Here is a 22,132-nt window from a genome sequence, read left to right as displayed (position 1 = left end):
AGGGGCTAGATGCACTGAGTGTGGGCAGACGCCCTCTGCCCGTTCGAATATATGGGGACGATGCCATCCTAATAGCGAGTAAGTCTGGGGGATGGCAGCACCTTTTAGATCAGTCTGTCTCCTTTATGGATGACCTTGACCTGTCTACCAACTATACCAAGTTCCATGTCATGGTGATTGGTCCTAGAAATACCAATACAAGAAAATTAGAGATAATGTGCAATGTCATTAGCAAAGTTGAGCACTTTACTTATCTGGGCCTCCTTTTGGACTCACATCTTACATGGCAACCTTTGCTTTAAAAAAATGTCATGATGTTTAAAAGGGCAATCAATGGCCTTAGCTATTTTTCTAGACGCCTAAGCCAATCTCATGTAAAGAGGTTGCTCAAAGTCTACAAGGCCAAATGTATTTGAGTGGCTAGTTTTGGTTCTGACATCTGGGGGTACACATATATGGTGCCTTTACAGGTAGCCATATAGTCTTTCTAAGAGATCTAAGAGGCTCTAGTGAGATTGCCCATGAGGAATTGGGCCTGGGGTATACTTCTGACTATATTGGTTTATGCCCCCTGCTTCTATAGTTATCTGTTTGGCTAAAGGAGGAATTCAAACTCAACAGAGCCATAGTTTGCGACTGCTTGAACCTGGACATTTGGCCTTGAATCTCCTGGTTATCTTTTCTTAGAAGTAATCCTGCTGCTTTGGGTCATCCTGAACTCTTTGTAGATTCAGAGAGGATTGTGAAAGGGGATATGGTATGGTTGAAGCAGGCCTTTCTCTCTAGGGTGACAGCTGAGAGAGAGGCCTCTGCTCTGTAAACCTTTGATGCAACAATATGTCATGGTCAAACGGTTATTGGGATGGAACCCTATTTGAATCTGGGGATGACCAGCTATCACTGCAGATTGTTAACCTATTTGAGATTGAATCTTCTCCATCAGCTGTTACTTCTTAAGGGGGGCTGATCCAAAGTATCGGAGTTACAAGCTTGTATTGGTGATAACATTTCCATCCATTATACTCTAGACATTGTATTGAATTGCCCCAGATTCAATAGCTTACACTATATGTATATCTGTCCGCTACTAATACTCCAGGACTTTAGGCAGGTGAAACCGGCGCTCTTGTTCTTACAATTGTTCATTTGCCTAGGATATGCTACATGCCATCTCTATTTCTCTCTGGCATATTCAGTTGGTGTTAAGCGTTTTTATGAAATTCTTTGATTGCACCAGCATGAGCTTTAGTCAGTAACCTAGTATTAGATTTATGGCACTTATGTTGCACCATACTTTACCAAGTTTGGGCTTATGCACTTTACCCTGAGTTTTTTCATTGTAGTCAGATATTGGGGACATCTGTTTTTATTTCCCTCTTTTTAGATAGCTTTACTGTATTGTATGTACTTTTATTATTTAATGAGAAAATCGAATAAAGTTAATACTGACTAACTGACTGACACTATTGTGGGTGCTGGTGAATGGAGTGGGTTCGGATCTTTTCAAGTGGGAATGCGGCATGTGTCAGGGGTGTCCAATCTCCCCACTTGTATTTGCCCTTAGTATAGAACCCTTTGCAGCTAAAATGCAAGCAATGCAAGGCATCCCCTTTGCATCTATTGATCATAAAACCTTGCTGTTTGAGGATGTCTTACTCTCCCGTACCTCTCCTTTGACATCTTTGGTGGCTTTGCAGCAGGAATTGGCACTTTATGAAACAGTCGTAGGTTATCAAATCAATCTTCACAAATTTTTCCTTCTCAATTTGACCCTGTTCACACCAGAGATGGAGGCGCTGGTGGGTTTCACCCTCTTGCGTTGAGCTAAGAAAGACCTCACCTATCTGGGGATCAAAATTAGTCCCAAAGTTTCAGATTTGTACCACCCTAACTACCTTTCAGTCCTTCAACAACTTAAAGCTGATAAACGATTAAAGCCGTAAATGATGGGCGCCCATGTATTTATTGTGGTTGGGCCGTATTCACACAATAAAAATGACTGTTTTACTATGGGATTTATATCTTTTCCAGGGACTTCCACTTGAGCTAGACAAATACTTCTTTGCCGAGCTCCGTTCTCCGGTGACTTGATTTATTTGTCAAGACCACAGAGCCTGACTACCTTATAAGCTGTTGTGCTTGCCAAAAGAGGCTGGCGGTTTGGCCTTGCCTGACTTCCCACTAAACTACCAGGCAGTAAAACTAAGGGTGAAGTCCAAGTGGGCACTGAGAGAATCAGATAAACATTGGCTCCATATGGATAGGGCAGTGGTTGGACAATACGTATGGGATATTTTACGGAAGCTGAAGGTGGACTGACCCCTTAACGCATACCTTAGCACATCTACAAAGATGACCCTAAACAAATGGGATGCTGTGGACCAAGAGGCTGGGTGTGCCACCTTCCCCTCCCCTCCCCCTCCACTCCTCTACATTTTAATCCTGCCTTCCCACCTGCAATCACATCTGCCCCTTTGACCTTTGGAGGAAAGGGGGATGCCTCACCATATCGTACCATTTTCATGGATGGGAAATCCTCACCTTCGAAAATTGCCAACAAGACTTTGGACTACCGACATCAGAGAGATACCATTATACTCAACTGAAACAGTGGGTTCTTCACCCAGAAGTGAGACTGGCAGCTACTAGAGTCTTCTCCCCAGCTGAGTAATTTGTAAGGCAGGTGGGGGTCTAAAGGTAGCATTTCCTTCTTCTATTCTCTTTTAATTAATACCTACCCCATGGCTAGGCCACACCATATTGATTTTTGGACCACTATACTTGGGAAACAGTGCTAGATGAGCAATGGGGGAAACTCTGGAGGGACATCCACAGATTTAACCACTCTATGGGGGAGAGTATGTGTAATTACGACTGCAAGGCCAGTAAGAGGTTTAATGGGAAAGTACTCTTAACCATTTCAGGCATTGGGCCATTTTCTAAAGTAGTACGGGGTTACAAGAACACAGAGTATCCTAAACAGCAATCAGTCTTCAGTATCAGAATCCCCAATACAAAATACTTTTTGATTGGTATCTCTACCTCACCAATCTAAAAATAAAATGCACCCCAACACATCTGATCTTTGTTGGAGAGGGTGTGTGTTACTTGGTGATTTGCGACACATATGGTGGGACTGCCCAGTCATTTGGCCTTTTTGGACTGAAATCTGAGCATAGATTAAAACCATATTGGGTTACCCACTCCCATCCATGCCACGCTTTGATCTCCTGAGGGTGAGGGACACGACTCTTAAACGCTAAACTTCAAGCAAGGGCTTTATTATATGGTTATGTCTGGGGCAGCTAAGACAGCCTTGGTCGAGTCTTGGAAGAAAACTGCAGTGCACTCGATGTCTCAATGGGATGCCAGACTATGGCAGGCCCTAACAATGGCGATAATGGCTGACATTTTATTGGATAATTATACAATTTTTAAATGCAGTTAAGGTCCTCTAGTCACTTTCCTTTCAGTGGGTCATCCACTCACGTCCTGCCCCGCTCGTACAATAGCACTTCACCTCTTTCAGATTTGACTACCCAAGGGGGTTGAGGATGATCATGGGAATGTGCATAACTCCCGTCAGGTAGCTCCTCAAAGATTGGCCCGCTTTTCACCCACTAACTAACCCTGGGCAGAGCAGGCGTAGTGCCTCTACGCGAAGTTCCACGGAATTGGAAAACAACTCTGTGGAACTTCGCTCCGCCCCCTCCCAAAGTAATTATAAAGTAATTAAAAAGGCACTTACCTGCCGTGACTGCTTCCTCCTCGCCATGGCCACTCTCCTTTCTCGTCCTCGCCATCCTTCTTCTTAGATAACCCCTACGTTGTACGTCTTGCGCGTGCGCACTCGCAAGACGTACAACGTAGGGGTTATCAGTGAAGAAGGACGCGAGGAGGAGGAGGAAGGAGAGCGGCCATGGCGAGGAGGAGGCAGCCACGGCAGGTAAGTGCCTTTTAATTACTTTATAATTACTTTGAGAGGGTGGAGGGATCAGCTAACTACGCTCTGCCACGGAGTCGTAGTTTTGCCTAAACTCCATGTTCACAAGGGACACGGAGTAGGCAAACCTACGTAAACTACACTGGCGGAGCATAGTTACCTGCCCGTGCTTACCACACACTCACTCGTGGTTTAATGTTCAGGGGTATTTGGGGGTGGGAGAAAAAGTTGGGCAAAAGATTTATTAGTTGCTAAAGCAAACCTGACAACAGCGGTTTACTTGAATTATCTGATTGTAATGAAGACGTCATATATTTAGGCGCCCCTGCAGCGGTGACCAAAAGGCTCCAAGTCACCCAAAACTGTGCCGCCCGGCTATTGTTTAATATTCCCCGTTGGCAATCAGCCAAGAAAGCCCTAAAGGAGCTTCATTGGCTTCCAATGACTGCCAGAGCTCAGTTTAAGGCTATGTGCATTGTGCACAAATCTTTCCATCGAGCAGGCCCTGCCATCTTGTTCCTCTTTGTGGTGCCTTACGTCCCTCCCAGAGCCCTCCGCTCCGGCTCACTGCACCTAGCAACTACAACAAAGGTTCTCAAAGCTCGTTGGGGCGGCCGCTCCTTCTCACACACTGCCGCCAAACTATGAAATTCCCTTCCTTTGAGTATTAGACAGATTAACAATAGGCTGGCATTCAGGAAAGCCCTAAAAACTTATTTGTTTGCAAAAGCGTGTTAATGTACCTTGGAGCTCGTTATAGTAATCTGCTGAAGCGCGACGAGGCCTCCGGGTAGTTACGCGCTATATAAATATAATTTTTCATTTCATTTCATCTGTTTGCATCAATATGTAACAATAGCATTTTGCTGCTTTCTGTTACTTTCAGGAAACTGTAACGCTGAAAATAAAATTCCAGTAAACATTTTTTGCCTCTTTGTCCCACGTTTGTGATTCAAAACGGGGGCCTAGTGTACAAGAGGCCTTTGCCACCGGAGCATCACTTTTAATGCCACTGTGGTGGAGTAGGCTTTTCAATCATATATACGAGGCCACAGAAAGTCACCCTACATGGCATTTCATGGTTTCATAGACATGGTGTGTTGCAATGGAGCACTTGTCACTGTGTTGCCCCACAATGCCACGGAAAGGCATGCCATGGGCATTTGGGTGGGTGTGCCCATTCAACGCCCATAGGTTTTGACACATTCCCAGGTTTACCAATAAGCGTAAATGTTGGAATGCGCATGGGTTGTTTTTGTGATGGAAGGTGTCCCTTCCGCCACAGAAACAACCTGATTTTAATGCAGACAGTCTTGCACCTTGGTCCACAGGTGCCTCCATTGGCGCTAGGCAGCCATTTGTGCACCGGTGCAGTGTGAGAGGACAGAAATGAGCCGTAACTCATAGATACAGCGCATTCCTGCCCTTTTCTTTTGACGCAGGGCATTGCAGCAACATGACATGCACTGCTGCCCTTGACAAATTGTAGTAAATGAGGCCCTGGTGGAAAATGTTAGTAAATCTGCCCCTTAGTCTCATTGTACACCCACTAAAATGTGAGGTAGTGAGAAAGATATGGGTCTTGAAACAAGGAGTCTTGCACTGTGGGCTTGGTACTTGTAGGAAACCCACCTCTCTATATAGTGCATCACAAAGGGGTACACTGTGCAGAGAGGTCAAGGAGACCCTTACTGGTTCACAGAGGCAAAAGTAGATAATACATTAGTATCTATTTTGTGGGAGAGCAGTTAGGCTTATCAGAGGGTAGTGCTAAGCATTTGTTGTACTCACAGAGGCAATAAATGATACACACACTCAATGAATGAAGTCGAGACCGAATTAGAAAAATAGTACTTCTTTTTATATAAATATTTACACCACGAACTTTGGTTATGAGGTAAATACTTTTCCCAACGTAGAAAAATCACACTAAATGCAATATTCACAGTTGTGGGCAGTTACACACCGTACATTTCATATGGAAGGAAAACGTAAGTTGGAAAATCAAGGTAATACAATTTCTGATGTGGTTCACCTTTAGAAAGTTGAATGTTCAGGGTCCAAGTTTCAAAGTTCCAAGGCCAATTTATCAGGAACCTCCAGGATTTGACCAGGAGAAAGGGGACTCTGTAGCTGGCATGCTACGAAGAAAGATGCCACCTGGAAAAGTAAAGCAAAGGGGGACTTGCAGGCAAGTCAGAGAGCTCTCAAGGGACAGTAGAAGTCACAAGGGCTGGGGCCACGGGAGCACAGCTGGTTTGAAGATGCCCTGACTGGAGGGCTGGCTGCTGTGAAGAGGTGCAGCTGGGCAATGGCGCACAAAGAGACACCTCGTGGAAAGGGGCTGGCACCTTGGAGAGATGATTCTGGAGCTGCTGGGCCACTGCTTAACTGGATCTCTGGATTCAATCAATCAATCAAAGATCTTTATTTAGATATTGGATAATCCATAAAAGATATAAGACACAGCAGCGGTCCGTGGAGGGAGTTCCGTGGGGCGGAAAGGTGGGGCGAGGGAGGGGCAGGGTGGGGGGTACTAAACACTGGAACATGGATAATTGGAGGTAAGTAAACAATTAAATAAAACGAATTTCGTAGCGCGCCCTGCATCACAAAATGCGGTGCAGCACGCGCTACGAAATTCGTTTTATTTATTTAATTGTTTACTTACCTCCAATTATCCATCTTTCGGTGTTTAGTACCCCCCGCCCCACCTTTCTGTCCCACGGAACACCCACCACGGACCGCTGCTGATAAGACACATTCCATATGCTATGCTTTTGGATTTATAAAGCACATGGCGACCCGAGGGCATCCCAGCACTGGCGGACGGAAGTACCACTACACCAAGGCCAGAAGTCCTACCTAAGGATCAGTTCGTAAAAAGCCATGTCTTAAGGGATTTTCTGAAGCTCAGCTCACCATTCATAGAGTGAGGGATAGCATTCCACAGCTTGGCAATGTTAAAGTCAAAAGACTGCCCGTAACTTCGAGCCCTTCTGACAGTGGGGACGGTTACTTAAAATGAGTTGGAGGATATAGAGAAACCCATTAGGGAAGTAAGAGGTGACCAGTTTTTGAGAGATTGTCGGACCACCCACATAAAAGGGTCTGTGCACAGTACACAGAGATTTAAACTCAATCCTTTGAGCAATGAGCAGCCAGTGGAGGTCAATCAAACCCCGTATAGTTGAATCATACCTATGAATAGCAAAGAGCAGTCTCGCAGCCACATTTTGCATGACCTGGAGTTTATGAGTCACTGCCTTGGGAGCACCGAGGTAGAGCAAATTGCCATAACCCAGGTGAGAAAGGATCAGAGCCTGCACTACCAGCCTCCTTGAGGACTGGGGGAGAAGAGGCAGAATCTTGTGCAGCATGTGCATGATTCCAAAACAGGAGGCTGACAGTCTGGTTGCCTGGTTCCATGGACAGGGTTTTTTCGGGCTATACCCCCGCTGGAGGACAAAGTCAGACCGGCCAATCAAGGGCCCTTCAAGGCTGGTAATTATTCCCATAAATCATAAGTTCTGTCTTGGCTCCATTAGAATTAAGGCAAGACTTATTCATCCAGCTGGCTACCTTTTCCAGACATGGTCCTGAGCTGGTCACAGAATGGTCCATGTCTGGGATAAGAGGAAATACCAGCTGAGTATCGTCCGCATAGGAGACAATGGAAATCCCAAAGGGAGTTACAATATCCGCTAGGGGTTGCACGTACACGTTGACCAACGTTGGGTTAAGAGAAGACACTTTCAGAACTCTACAGGTGACTGGTAGAATTGCAGAGGAACAAGTCTTTCCCTCCAGCACCGGTCTTGCTAATCCTCTCTAAAAGAGTGGAATGGTCCACTGAGTCGAAGGGTGCGCAGAGGTCCAAAAGAATAATCGCTACTAAGGCCCCTTGATCAAGTCTCTTTTTCGCTTCCTTCACCACCTCTAGAAGGGTGGTTTCGGTGCTATGTTTAGGCCTAAAATCTGTTTGTGTGGTGAAGGAAAGCATTGACCTCAAGGAATTCCGAGAGATGCCTGTTAAATAATTTTCCCACCACCTTACTTATGCCAGGGAGCAAGGAGATGGGGAGAAAATTCCCAGGACATGTAGGGTCAAGGTGAGGCTTTTTTTTAAATGGCTTTCACCATGGCATGTTTCCATGGTTGGGGCACCAAAGCCTCCTTCAGGGAGAGTTTGACCATTTTGAGCAAGATGGGGTAAGATAGACTCAGCACCAAGAGCAAGAATTGTCAGAGGTGCAGGTTCAAGAGGGGATCCCAATTTAATTTTGCTGAAAAGTTCACTGAAAGTATCCAAGGAGAGGGGCAGGAATCCCAACAAGTTAGCTGGGTCAGATTCCTTGGTGAAACTTGGGCATGTGGACTTGAGACATCTCTCCTCCCTTTAAAAGGAGAGGTAGATATCTGATATTTTAGTATTAAAATATGAGGCCAGAGCATTATATTTATCATTGGAGGGTCAGAATGTTGTCCAATGGTATGAGCTTCCAGCAGAGCTTTTGTGAATTTAACCATCTTGCTAGGGGAGTTAGCAGATTCTTGAATTCTAGCCTCATGGCAAGCAGCTTGTGCAGATATAATTTCTGAGTGATAGATCCTAACGTCCAATATTATGTGCTTTTGAATTCCTCAAAGTCTTTTCGTCATTTTCTCTTTCTGCCACCTTGCACTGTTTTTTCAACATTCTAAGGCGGGAAGTACCAGGGAGTCGACCTATTTGTATGTGTCTGCATGTGCCTCTTCTTGGGAAAGCTAAATCGAGAGAGTGGGTTAGCCAGTCTGTAATATTAGAATTGGTTACTTGGGGATCATGTCCCATTGACGGAGTGGTCTGACTAAGGATTCCTGTCCAATTATCAAGATTTATTTGAGACCAGCATCTGTCTTCCCTGGTGAGAAATTTAGGGGGTCTGTTAGGGCCAGGGATGGTCAGATACATAGGGATCAAAACATGATTGGTCCAAAAGATGGGTATCGGATCTGCAACCTGAAGCAAAGGAGAACTGGTAAATATAGGGTCTAGCAAGTGCCCCTTTACATGAGAGGGGCCTCGTACTCTTTGGCTTAGTTGCATAGCCGCTAAATCTGACAAGAAGCGAGATACTTACATAAAATTGTCATGAAATCATTATAAAAGATCACTATTCAAGCAAATCAAGTTATATATAAATTATATAAAATAGTGTGCAACTCTACTCAACTGTACATATAAAAAACAGTATAAGCAATTTCCTGTTAAAACTTTACAAATGTATACAGGACAGCATTTCTTATAATTAAATAGTTACTTAATCTCATACCATAAATCAACTTAATCTATTAATGATTCTCCAATGGCTGGTACATTCTTAATAAAATCATTGTTTAAAAATGTACATTTGGTCAGGCCAAGGCAGAACCATGGTACAACTTAGTTTTTGTATCTTATCTCATCCAGAGCAGTTAAAGTTTTCCTTCTTGGTATTACATGCCCAATGTGGGTAGCAACAGTATGACAAATTATTGCATTTTCCAAATTACATAAAAACTTAAATCAATCTTGATAAAAGAAGAATTTTTAGGCTAAACAAAAAGGGCGTAACAAGCTTGTCCTAATATCTTTATATAACCCCTAAAATAAATAAGATGGACAGTTGATTGCAATGCTAGGCCATCACAAGGGCATTTAGGTAAGTTTTTTGTCCATGCGTCTTTCTTGGGGCACCTATGTTCGTCCCTACTGAATTTATTATTGAACTACTCACCATAGCCAGGATGAAGAATTTCTTTTTTCTTTCAGGGCAACTACTATGTACAGACTAAGGGTGTGGCAATAGGGGCAGCCTTCGCCCCGGATCTGGTGACCATCTACATGGACAATTTTGAAAAATCTTTCCTCTTTAACAATAATCCCTTCAATAACCAGGTGATGATGTGGAAGCTGTATATCGATGATATACTGATGATCTGGACTGGAGACATTACGGATTTGGGTGTTTTCCACGAGTGGCTCAACCAGCGTAATCAGGATATCAAGTTCACAATACAATCAAACCCCAATGAGATAGATTTCCTTGACATCACGATACGTTGCGAGGATAATAAACTGTACACTATGTTGTACCGAAAACCCACGGAATGCAACTCTCTCCTCAGATACAATAGCCATCATCCCCGTGGCCTGAGGGACAATCCACCCATAGGACAGTTTCTGCGGATCCGCAGGAACTGTTCCAAGAAGGCAGACTACATGGCGGAGTCAGAAGACCTGAGCAACCGCCTCCTTGAGAGAGGGTACCCGAGAAGGTTGGTAAAAAGAGCACAGAAAGGGCCGGGTTTGGCCCTCGTGAGACGCTGCTAACACCAAGAGATAAGAAAGACGATAAACAACAGAGGATAATCTGCGTGACCACCTTCTCCACAAGAAGCAATGCCATTAAGAAGGTAATCAACAAACATTGGGGCCTGGTGTCTGATGATATTGAGCAATCAAATCTACCGATGCACTCTTTAAAAGAAGCTAAGAGTGTCAAAGACCATGTGGTGCGCTCATTTCTTGAACCGGCAGCTGCACCTACAATTCAATCGCTTTGGAGTCTACCTCCTGTGCAGGGCCATTTCAAATGTGGAGACTGCAAAGCGTGTCAGACCACGATTCAAACTAAAAAATTCATGCATAAACATACGATTGTTCTGGAGTCATTCACAAATTGCAACACAATGAACGTAATTTATGGAATCATCTGCCAGTGTGGACTGCTCTGCGTGGGCCAAACACAGCAGAAGATCAAGGCCCGAATACTTCAACACCAAAGCAGCGTTCGAGGTGTGGTCCAAGGGGCACCTCTAGTTGAACACTGCACAATGAAGGGACATACCCCAGATCAGCTACAATGGTTGGTGTTGGAGAAAGCTACGTTGGGCCCTAGAGGGGGCAACATTGCATCAATCCTGAACACACAAAAGTGTAAACGGATGGCTCATTTGGACACCATTATAAACAGACTCAATGAACTTGACTGTAGTCATGCACAATTAGCATGCCTCACGACTGAATAGTTGGCACCAGGTCCCATTCCACATACGTAGTTTTCAGAATGTATAATTGCTAAAACGCGGCCATTCTACGATACTCCCTTAGGATGACCTATAGCATATGAATAATAGGTTTTTTATCAATTATTACGACTAAACATGTTTAATATAATAAACCTTCTACTCTAGGTTTATATCTCTTTCATGTTTCCAATAATGTTGATTTTTTTCCACTTTTTTCAATATGAATGTTTTACAGTTTTTTCTTAACAGCTCGAGGAGGATGTTTACAATATAGTGCACTGTAACTAATGTTTTCTTATATTGGTTTGTGAACACCTTTTTGATTATACTATGTGCTCATGATGTTGTTCCCTTTGAATATATCCAGTGTTTGAGCAATAACTAAATGCCTGACTTTTTTACAGCATTTTTCCGTCTTACACTTTAATACATCGAGATCTAATATCCATGAATGCTGAAGTTGACTTCGATATCATCCATTGGTGAAGTATAGTCTGTTTTCCCTTCCTTTAAGCCCAGCGCTTGTTTTTCACTAGCATCTAGTGTCTGCCGGACGCCGACACTCACGCGGCCACGACGGCCCTTTTGGCCGTATGTAAATAGATCACGCGCCACCGCTCTGGTTCCTTTCCATTTTGTGTGGAGCATCTCTGGCGAGTAGCAGTGAGTTTGAGGGCTAGTCCCCATGAGCGCGAGGCGCTTATTCATGTGATACTGTTTTTTTTTTAGTATTTACCTATAATGAAGTCCGTGCTCTCTGCTTTCTTTTGCAGATTCAGCACCACGCTACCACCATCGCTTACACGGTTAATCCGGTATATGCGGTGAGTTTGGTTTGTCTTTTTCAGAGTTTCAAGCCAGCGTGACTTTTGTATCCACTTTTGTAAAAAGATCTTTTTGCGACATAGGAGATTTATATTCTCTTTAAATTTTGTTTTCAGATTGTGGTGGCAAAAGGGTTTGATTCTCATTTGAAGCCACGGACAGGTATTTATTACTTTAATCCTTAAACGGTGGCTTTAGTATTTTAGCTACAGTGTGTTTTGTTGGTTTAGTAAGGGCCCTGTGATAAGCAGTTGTTTTCCCTGTTTCCTACGATTTCAGATCTAACCTTTTCGAGACAACCAAGGTTTCTTGAAATATGAATGATATGGATTGATATGAATTATATGGATTGGACAGCAATAACTTGACTCAACCACCGAATAAGAGATCTGTATTTACTAATGATCCTAACAATACTTAACCCTATCACATGCTAGGGGATATTGATATGTACCTTATTCTTGCAGGTGTTTTTCCGCTCTCATCCACTTGAAGCCTTTTGAGCCCTACCCGTCTCACCAATTAATTAAAGTTAGGCCCCCCTTCATTGTTTCACAGTAATTACAGGGATTTGTACCCTTATTTATGCATTTTTCTTGTCTAGCGGTTAGTAGTGGTGAACTTTTTTGTACTTAATCCCTAGGTGCCCCCACCCCTGACCCTCCACGCCCCCCCACACAGTCCTGAGGAAGACCCCGTTTGTAAGGATTGCAAGGACCTACATTCACTCAGGGGTCGAAACGTCGACACTTCATATGATGCCAGTATTATCAACAGTGCTTGTTTTACTGTGTTATTGTGCTTATTGTACATGGCTATAAGATACATAAGTATTGATCATTGTAAAAAATTGTTTGGCTAAATGATATGCCACGTAAACAGAATATTGTGATATACACTATACTCTAACTTCACATACCCCGCTACTCTCACTCGAATCCGTATTCTTTTCCTTTTCCTGCTGGGCACTTCCGATAATCCTTTTAAATTTATGTTAATCCAAAATATATGCTCAGTGTGATTAAATATCACTGTTGAAAAATATATATATGTTGATTCTGTAAATACGTTTCTAACACTGTTGGATGTATTGTTACTGGGACCACTTATTGTTGTACTGCTTTATACCCAGGTCCCAGTGATCTTTGGGTTTACCCTTTTATGTAACAATATAAAATACCCAGCCACATTTGTGTGAGATAAAATCTATGCTGGGTATTTGTTACTATAGTCAGATACACAGGTAATCCCTGATGTTCCTGACCTGACAGATATCTAGATACAGAGGGTTTATGACTTTTTCTTATTTCTCTTACACTTCTCCTATTGTTGTTAAACATTGGATTTCTTACAGATGTACCCTTAAATGATTTGATTAGCAAACTGTTTATGTATGATAACCATGGAATCTTATGGTAATGTTCAAGATTTAGGAATTTAAATATAACTTCTTTTGAAAATGTTGTATCTGCCTTTCTCTAAATATTATACCAGCAAATAATATAATTCAGGTCAATCAAATCTTGAATAAATGGCATATCCATCTTGTTGTGGGTGATGAAAAGGGCATGGTACTGCCAGGACCCTACATAAAAACTGATTTTCCGAGGACTGTGGTAGTAAGCTTTAGGCCATACCCCAGACAGCTGCCCCATTAATTGCAGAAGGTATGCATTTGCTTCTGTATAATTTAGACAATTCTCTAATTGGCTTATTGCCTATTTTACTTGAAAATCTGAAGAAAGCCTCAGTAGTTCTAGCTGTTTTTGCGTTTCTAGTTTGAGGACCCCATGTACCTGAATGTGTGAAGAGTATACCAAGGTAAGAAAAGGTCTGCACTTTGACCAGTCTATAGTCCTTTACATAATGCATTCTCTTTTTCGGTTTTCCCCTTCCGCAAACCATGGTAAAGGTTATGGAAGGTTAAGCTTCAGATCTTTTTGCTCCATGTATTCTGTGAATCCTTCGAACAAGAGCTGCAAACCATTTGCAGTTCTTGAGATCAGGACCGCATCATCAGCATACGATATAGGGAGGGAAACCACCCTAGAAACGTCTGCCTCCAGTTGTTGTAGTACCTTGTACACCACATTGATATATATTGAAAATAAAAGGGGGGCAAGAACTCAACCCTGTCTTATGCTTCCTTTAACCTTGAAGCTACAGGCGCTTTCTCCTCCCATTCCATATCTTATTCGTGTTGCCAACTGTGCATAGATCTGTGATGGGTGTGAAAAAATATTGACCGGGGCATACAACTCCATCAGTGTTTTCCATAACATTCCATGGTTTACTAGGTCAAAAGCGCAGCTCAGATCAGCAAAGCATAGATAGATATGGCCCTGCTTAACCTCGATATATTTACTAATCAAAAGGTTAATAATAATACATTGTTCAGTAGTTCCAATGTCCCTTCTAAAGCAATAATGTGTATTAGTTAATACATATTTTCCTGCGCCCATGCCTCTAATCTATTAATCTATCTAGAATAATTCTGCCCATAGTTTTTGCATCAGAATCAAGGAGAGATATTGGCCAGTAACATTTAGCTTCACTCCTATTGCCCTTTTTAAAACAGGTATCATTATGCTCTCAACCCAGGTAGGCGTTATTACCCTATGTACTGCAGCATTGTATAACTGAGTCAATATGGGGGCCCACAATGGGATGTTGGTCCGAAAAACGTCCATAGGGACCCCATTGGGCCCTTCCCGCTTGCAGATTTGGCTATAGCCAATTTGACTTCCTCCAAACTGACCGGATTCAGGAATACAATTGCAGAATCATACTGTAGAGCTGCTCCTTTGTCACTTATCAGATTAAAAATACTCTCACAGTGTAAAAATCAATCGGACAATCAGCTCTGGGGCAGCTTCAGAGTTAATATAGGCCTTCATATCATCTTCGTTGTTGCTCTGGAGTCCTGAAGTCCCCCGTCGGGTGCTGGCTCACTGTAGAGTTGGAGTACGCCTGGACTCCATTTTGTAGGTGTTTGCGGTAAGGGGTCCTGTGCCTCGGGTATTCATGTCTTTCAGCTCCAGTGGGTCCTGGGGCCTCAAGACTTGGTGCAGAGGCCGAGCTGACCCTCCAGGGCAAGTATTCTGTCTGTCGGGCTGGGTAGGTGGACAATGCTGGACTTGACTCTGCTGGTTTTGGAGACCTGTGGGTGCAGGGAGATAGCCCCACTATCTCACAGGAATTCTTGGCAATTTGCAAAGTGCTGATGACCCTCCGGGGTTTGTGGAGGATGATGATGGTTGAGTTTATGGCAGCAGGCAGGAGTCACGCCCACAGTCCACCACGAGGTCTGCAGTTCTCAGTCCAACAGCTTTTCTTCACTTGCCTTCTTCTTGTGTCTGTGGATACTTCTGCTCAGGTCTGGGGATACCATCTAAATACAAATTTTAGGGGCTTTTACAAGGGAGTGACAGGTAGTGGCCAATGGGCCCCTTACCTGGGTTGTCTACACCCACTCTTATGCTCACCTCCTGTGGGAGAGGGACATAGCCGTAGCCCTGATTGGAGAAGTCCTACCATCTTCAAGATAGTGGGCACTGAAAAATGTGCTTCAACTCGTTTCCAGTACCTGTGGGGTAGAGTTGGCAGAGGGGGACACACCTCCTATTCTTTGTTCTCCCACCTATCTTCCCGCCAAAAGGGGCGAGGAAGTGAGGAGGGGCCTGCTCCTTATATCAGGAGGGGCTCAGGGTCGCGTTCCAAAGGTAGTAAGGCCTTTGAAGCTTCTCGCCATGGATGGCTCTTCCTGACCGGGGAAGGTGTGAACACTTCTGCCCAGGGCAGGCATTGTTCTCGACCTCTGAGCACGCAGGCACTCACCCCATGAGGTCAGAGCTCTGTTTGGTGGTGACAGGCTGGCTTAGACCAGTTGGTGACCACACCAAGGGTTAGTAGGTTTCAGAGGAACCTCCTATGGAGTCCTCTGTGTGCAATTATTAGTAAATCTGACACAGGAATCAGTGCAGGTCTATTGAGACTAAATGTTTGTTACCAAACATCCCATAACACAATGAAGCCATCATTGAGCTGGAGAACTCGTAATGATGAGTGTACTCCTTACGGCTTCCCTGTTTACTTACAATATCCAAGAATCAACATTGATATTGCAGGGGCATCTCTGGTCATGCAAATATGTCCTCACAGGAGATATAGTTCACCCTGCCTCAGGACTATAAGGCCTGCTGTAGGGGTGTCTCACCTATATCCCATGCAGTGTCTGTGGCATAGCACACAAGGATGTGTGCCATGCCAACACTTCGGTTTTGTCCGCTCCAAGGCACACAGTCTGCAATGGCAGTGTGCATGGCCTTGTTGAGGGGACCCTAGGGTGGCACAATTTGTGCTGCTGCCCTAGGGGTCCCTCTTCAGTGCCAATGCCCTAGGTACCAGGGGTACCATTTACTAGGGCCCACTGGAGCTGTACCAATTGGAAACAAAAGGTACAGTTTAAGGAAAGATCTCTGGCACAGGGGACCTGGTTGGCAGGGACCCTGAGAATCAATCAGGATTTATAAAGCGAGGCTAATCACCCCATAGTGTATCCAGGCGCTTGCAGGTCCTGGAGGCTTATTGGAACAGCCAGGTCTTGAGAACCATTTGGAATTCTGTGAGGTGATAGTCCAGAGGTTAATGGAGAGGCTGTTCCAGGTCTTTGCTGCTATGTGGGAGAAGGAGCGTCCTCCACTTACACTTCTTCAGATTCAGGGAGGATGCACATGTGAAAGGGAGGTGGAGCGTAGTCTTCTCGATGGTTGGTGGAAGTTCAGGCAGTGGTTAATGTATGTTGGTCTTTGGTTGTGTATAGGGTCAGCAGCACCCTGTGCACTTTAATCACATCATTTTCTAGGCAGAAAGTGGGGGCTAGCCATGTCCAAAATAGGCACTTTCCTACAGTATTTCCACTTCAACAGAATTGTTTGATCATGATCATATCATGCCCTTCCTATGCCTTTGCCCCTTAATTGCCACAATGCAATAGAGGTGGGAGAGCCACTAAAAGCTCAAGCCTGTGCCAGATAGCTCAGGCTGAGCTCAAGGCACTCTTAGATCCCAAGCTCAAAATGATCTGAGTCTTCATGTGGCTTCTGTCTGCCAACCAACCTCTAATCTCATGTCCCAGAATTTAAAGACAAACCATTAACTTTTGATGTAAAATGAAATGCAGAAAGAGCTAGCCATCTAGTGGATGAACTGCACATTACGATATCTGAAAACCTGGTATCAGCTTCTCGGCTTTACCAAAGTGTGTGATCCTTGGCAATTATTTTATTTCACCTTGAATCCCTTTTCTCTGTTACAACATATGTGAGCACCTTGATGTAGTCGAGCTAAGGATAAGTGTTGTACAAAAACTACTCTTGTGTTTGATTTCTTTTAATGGGATATAATGCTGTTCAATGTATAATAACAACAACCCTGGCTACGTAGATGGTGCACCTGAAAACTGACTTGCTTCTTGGGTCACTAATAGCATTGCCGCCCAAAATGGAGTGAGGGCATGAAAGTTTCCAAGTTCATGTTCGAAAACTGTCACTTCTAAAAATGCCACTACAGTAAAGTAATATATTCCGATGTACTACGGTGAAACACACCACATGTTAGAGAAATACACAATTTTGAATTTTAGGGAGACTTCATCATATTTTTACGTGTTTGTTACACAGTGGGCCTGGTTCACAAAGGTAAACTTAAATGTTTGTGTAAGTATACTCTTTCTCGGGATTCATAAAACTGTGATTTAATAATAACTTTATGGACTCCGCACATAAAGATGGGCCAGAACTGTCTTTTTACGTGTGGAGTTCTCCGCCCGTCTGCAGACTCTCTGCAGTCGTAAAGTTACTATTAAAATGCAGTTTGGTGAATACTGTGCTACTTTTCCTTAGGTTAACGTGTATGCTTGTCCATTTGTTTAAGATCTTTCTCATTGTTGGTGCTCAGTCAAGTAAACAGCATCTCAGTGCTGCTCTTCACCAGGTGGCCACAGGTAGGTCAGGCGGGCCCTCGGAACCGCACAAGCATGCCTGCATTAAGTCGTCTGTCCCCCATACGTCCAAATGAACTCAGATTTAGAATATACGAGGCAATGTCGCTGCTCATAACAGCACTTGCCATAAAGATAGATCACACACAGATATCCAACAGAGCACATACAACAGAACACCTCATATCAATACCACTCAAAGATTCCAGCAACGTAATGCCAAGACCCTCTTAAAGGGCCACACAAAAAGATCATGACATATGAAGCAATTGGTAGGACCTCGGAGAAGAGGTATCTGGCACCAAAATGACACAGCCATTTCTCATTGAACTTGATACTGGCACCAGCCAGTGTTAGATGTTAACTGACAAAACATGAACAACAAGATGTCAGTGCTTAATTTGAGCCAGTGGTTTCGGCTGCTGAGCACTGACACTTGAAAGTGTGCACCGGCGATTTGACAGTCTGCCACACGGTGGTGCTGTCTGGCTAATTCAGAGATGAACACAACAATAGTTAATTATTAATTCAATATATATAAAAAATTACTGTTACCTGCTGCCCAAGCCAAACTTATAGCTTTGGGGGCCTGAAATAGTCCGAATTGTCAAACTTGTAAAAGTGCGGTGGTTAGTTGTTGTGTTGTTACCATCATTTGCAGCATGTCAGGGGCAATGGGTGGTACAAGCTGCAGTGACCTCTTGACGAGAGCCATGGCACTTACTTTTTTTAAACAAATTAAGCACTGCAAGGTATCACAAAATGTCTCACGCTCTGTGGTGGAAAAAATCAGAAACATGTGCCAAGGCACCCCGACGAGACCCAGAGTGCTAGAAGGTGACACCACTACAGTCTGTGCTGCCAGTAACATTAACATAGGATGGAAAAGGAGAGTCTGATGAGGGAATCATAGCAGTTTTCCAGTAAAAGAGAGTACAGTATAAAAGGCAAAGGGAGTGCACGATAAACGGCATAGAAAATGACAAATCAACAAACAAACAATTAAGGGTCTATAGGTGAAAGTGTTTCGTTTCAGCATTCAGCGCCTTTTAAATGCACTTACCCGAGAATGGGATGCAGGACTGTCTGCAGGCTCGTCTGCGTTGTCATGTTGTAGGTACAGGAAAAGGGGAACTTCAGAATACTGCTTATTATAAGACCACTGGATGTGTCCGGAGGAACATACAGGACGTTTGAGAAGGTTACCGTTTTATCAACAGGATTTATCTAGGACAGGAATGATAGACGATCAACAAAAGAAAAAAAGAAAAAGTGTTTGTGTTGTGAAGTAATAATTATGAAGTAAGGACAACGCGAAGGTAAGTTACAGTCCTTTATTCCTCACTCCTCTCTCCATCAATGCTTCGTGTCATCAACATTCTAAAGTCACCTTCAAGGGACACGGGGCAAACCATATGCAGTAGGGGTGGTCCAGGAATGTACCAACTATGGTCATATGTTTATGATAACTATCGTGGGTAAATAACATGGTAATAATCTAGCAAATTAGGTACATCGTAACACATCATCCCCCCTAACGTAGAGGAACAAAATAAACAATACCTAACAGTTACATTTTCCTACTTGTACATAATAAAGTCTTTGTGCCAGCCTGGAGCCCCGCGTGATCTACGTGTTACAGGTAACCCCTCGATGTCAAGGTTATGTTGCACTTCTGCTTCTACACTAGGTTGGTTGTGTGTGCTTTGTGGTTTAGCTAACCTGTCCATGCTCCACATTTGGCCATTATCTAGTATGGCTGTGTTGTTTCTTACATCCTTTATGCGCATGGGTCCTGTAAATTTTGTTTCACCTTCGTACCTCCTCGGCACCTTAACGCATACCCAGTGTCCCACTTTCCACTGGGGGTCAGTCAGTCAGTCAAAATTACTTTATTCGGCTCATATCAAGAACGATAAAAGTGCAAAACATCACATATGTACACAATAAATAACATTTAAAATAAGCATTTACAGATAGTTTTTAAACAATACTAAAAATAAGATTTGGTCAAATATAGTCAAGATTCACAATTAATTATAAACAACACTATATCCACTTGATTTTTTTCCTTAATCTCATCGCAATAGCCAAGAAATTCGCTATATTAAAAATCTCCCAAGTAGTACCTAGCAGCTGGAGATACAAAAGAGCAGGTTTGACTTGTCTAAATCCTTTGTTTTTAATAAGTGGGATGATGAACTTTTTACGGAGAGGGGACAAATGTTTACAAAAAAAGAGAAAGTGAGCAGTATCCTTAAGGGAGAATCCGTCACAAGAACAGATCTCCAGGTCCCTGTCCTTCATCCAACCAACAGAATCAGTAAGCAAAAGATGGTATTTGTTCAGTCTAAACCTGGTCAATAAAAAGCGATGATTCATGTTGTTCACTATGGTCAGGTAAGGTTCTATGCTGCCTGTAGTTATTAATAGCTGATGGGCCTTTACTGTAGGTTTTATTAACTCCTTTTCTTCTCTGGCTAAGGTTGTTCTAAGCTTATGTATATCTTTTACCCATTTTGTATCTCCCTTTGATAAATTGTTAGGGTTATCAAATATGTCTGGGCGACCTATTTCGTTGGTTAGGTTCTTAACATAGCGCAACCAAGGGATAGCCTTTCCGAACTCGAGCGATAAACAATCTTTTATAATTTCACGGTTTAACTCAAGTTCCGGATTTTGCCAGATTGATAACCATTTTAATAGAGGGGCTAATGCTATCCGGTCAGTTAAATAACCAACCCCACATTCTTGATGGACAATATAACCGGAGGTTGCCTGGGGAAGTGATAGAATAGATTTAAGAAACTTGTCCTCTACCACCTGAAGTTCCTTTACATTTTTAAATCCCCACAGGTCCGCGCCATACATGGCTATAGAAATACATTTAGCTGCATAAATGTTCAAAATGGCTTGCATAGGTTTCACCCCCAGTTTACGAGCAAAGTCCAACACACCTATGATTGATCTGGCAAAGGCATTTCGTTTTGCAGCTAATTGAGGGACCCATGATGACTTATCATCAAAAATGACCCCCAAGTATGGAAAACTGGTGATTCTAGATAAGACATGGCCCTCACAAAGCATAGTCTTAGTTTTCTTGGGTTTACAACCTACAGTCATAACATGAGATTTGGCGAAATTCACGCTTAAATCAAGTCTTTTCATAAAATCAGCAAATGTATCTCAAAGACTTTGAAGCCCTACTGCCGTACGCGCTAACAGTGCAGCATCGTCTGCGTATAATAATGCAGGAATATGGTACTTCCCTGCCCTAGGAATATCCTTACATGTCTCAGTTAAGGCAGTGGCTAGGTCGTTAATGTAAAGTGTAAAAAGCAGGGGAGCTAGGATACAGCCCTGCCTAACACCATTAGAGATTCCGATCTTGCCTGTACAGTTGCCCAAACGGTCGAATCTAACAATGAAGATCTGCTAAAAAATAGACAAGATTTTCATCTACGCCATGCTTGAGAAGAAGTTCCCACAATTTCGACCGATTCACTCGATCAATGGCCGAGGATAAATCCATAAAGGCAAGATATAACGTCCCTTTCTTGGCTCTGGTATATATACCTATTAAAAGGTAAAGATTCAGGCTTTGGTCTATGGTGCCCCGACCCTTTCGAAACCCATATTGTAGGCACGAAAGGGTGTTGGTATTCTCCAACCATTCTGTTATTTTGCCCAAGACTACTCGCCCCAGGACTTTTACTGCGGAATCAATAAGGGAGATAGGGCGGTAACAACAAGGGTCCCCTCTATTACCCTTTTTAAAAATAGGTATGATCACAGACTCGGACCAAGTGTCCGGAATGCCTGCGACACAGACCCTGTTAAAAATATTCGTTAAAACTGTGGACCAGGTCTCAATATCTGATTTAAAAAGGTCCGATGGGACGCCATCGGGTCCTGGAGCCTTGTTGCTCGTCATCTTGCCGATGGCCTCAACCACCTCGCCCTTGGTTACCAATAAAGTATATTGTTTCACAGTGGGAAGGGGGACTTCGATCCACCATTCATACCCACTTCGTAGACTGACTTGAAGTGAGAGTGCCACTGGTGTACCCCAATACCGCAGTCTAATTGGTTATTACAGGGATCACGAAAAAAAGGTTTATTAACAACGGACCAGAACTTTGCACTATTACGAAGGACGTCAACGGAAGAGAGTTCTTCCCACGCGTCCTCCCGGATCTCCTTTTTCCTGGTTTCCAAGGTTTTAGTATATTCTTTCCTAAGCTGGGCTATGGTAGACCGATTCAAAGGGTTGCTGCTCAAGGCCGCCCTCAGCTTTCTGTTGGCCAATG

At 43.4% G+C, this 22,132-nt stretch overlaps 1 protein-coding gene across 2 annotated transcripts in view; it reads right to left on the bottom strand.

The window, feature by feature from the left end:
- Positions 1 to 22,132, bottom strand: part of LOC146857291 (uromodulin-like) — a 570,867-nt gene that overhangs the window by 152,747 nt on the left and 395,988 nt on the right. For both annotated transcript variants that reach the window (XM_085647790.1, XM_085647789.1), the window contains exon 6: positions 18,886 to 19,049. In XM_085647790.1, the coding sequence (XP_085503916.1) occupies positions 18,886 to 19,049 (164 nt within the window). The remainder of the gene's footprint in view (positions 1 to 18,885; positions 19,050 to 22,132) is intronic.

Source organism: Triturus cristatus, chromosome 3_2, assembly GCF_964204655.1.
Source record: "Triturus cristatus chromosome 3_2, aTriCri1.1, whole genome shotgun sequence".
In the NCBI taxonomy this organism is placed as follows: Eukaryota; Metazoa; Chordata; class Amphibia; order Caudata; family Salamandridae; genus Triturus; species Triturus cristatus.
The sequence above is the reverse complement of the archived record's forward strand: the minus strand, read 5'-3'. Positions and strand labels throughout refer to the sequence as shown.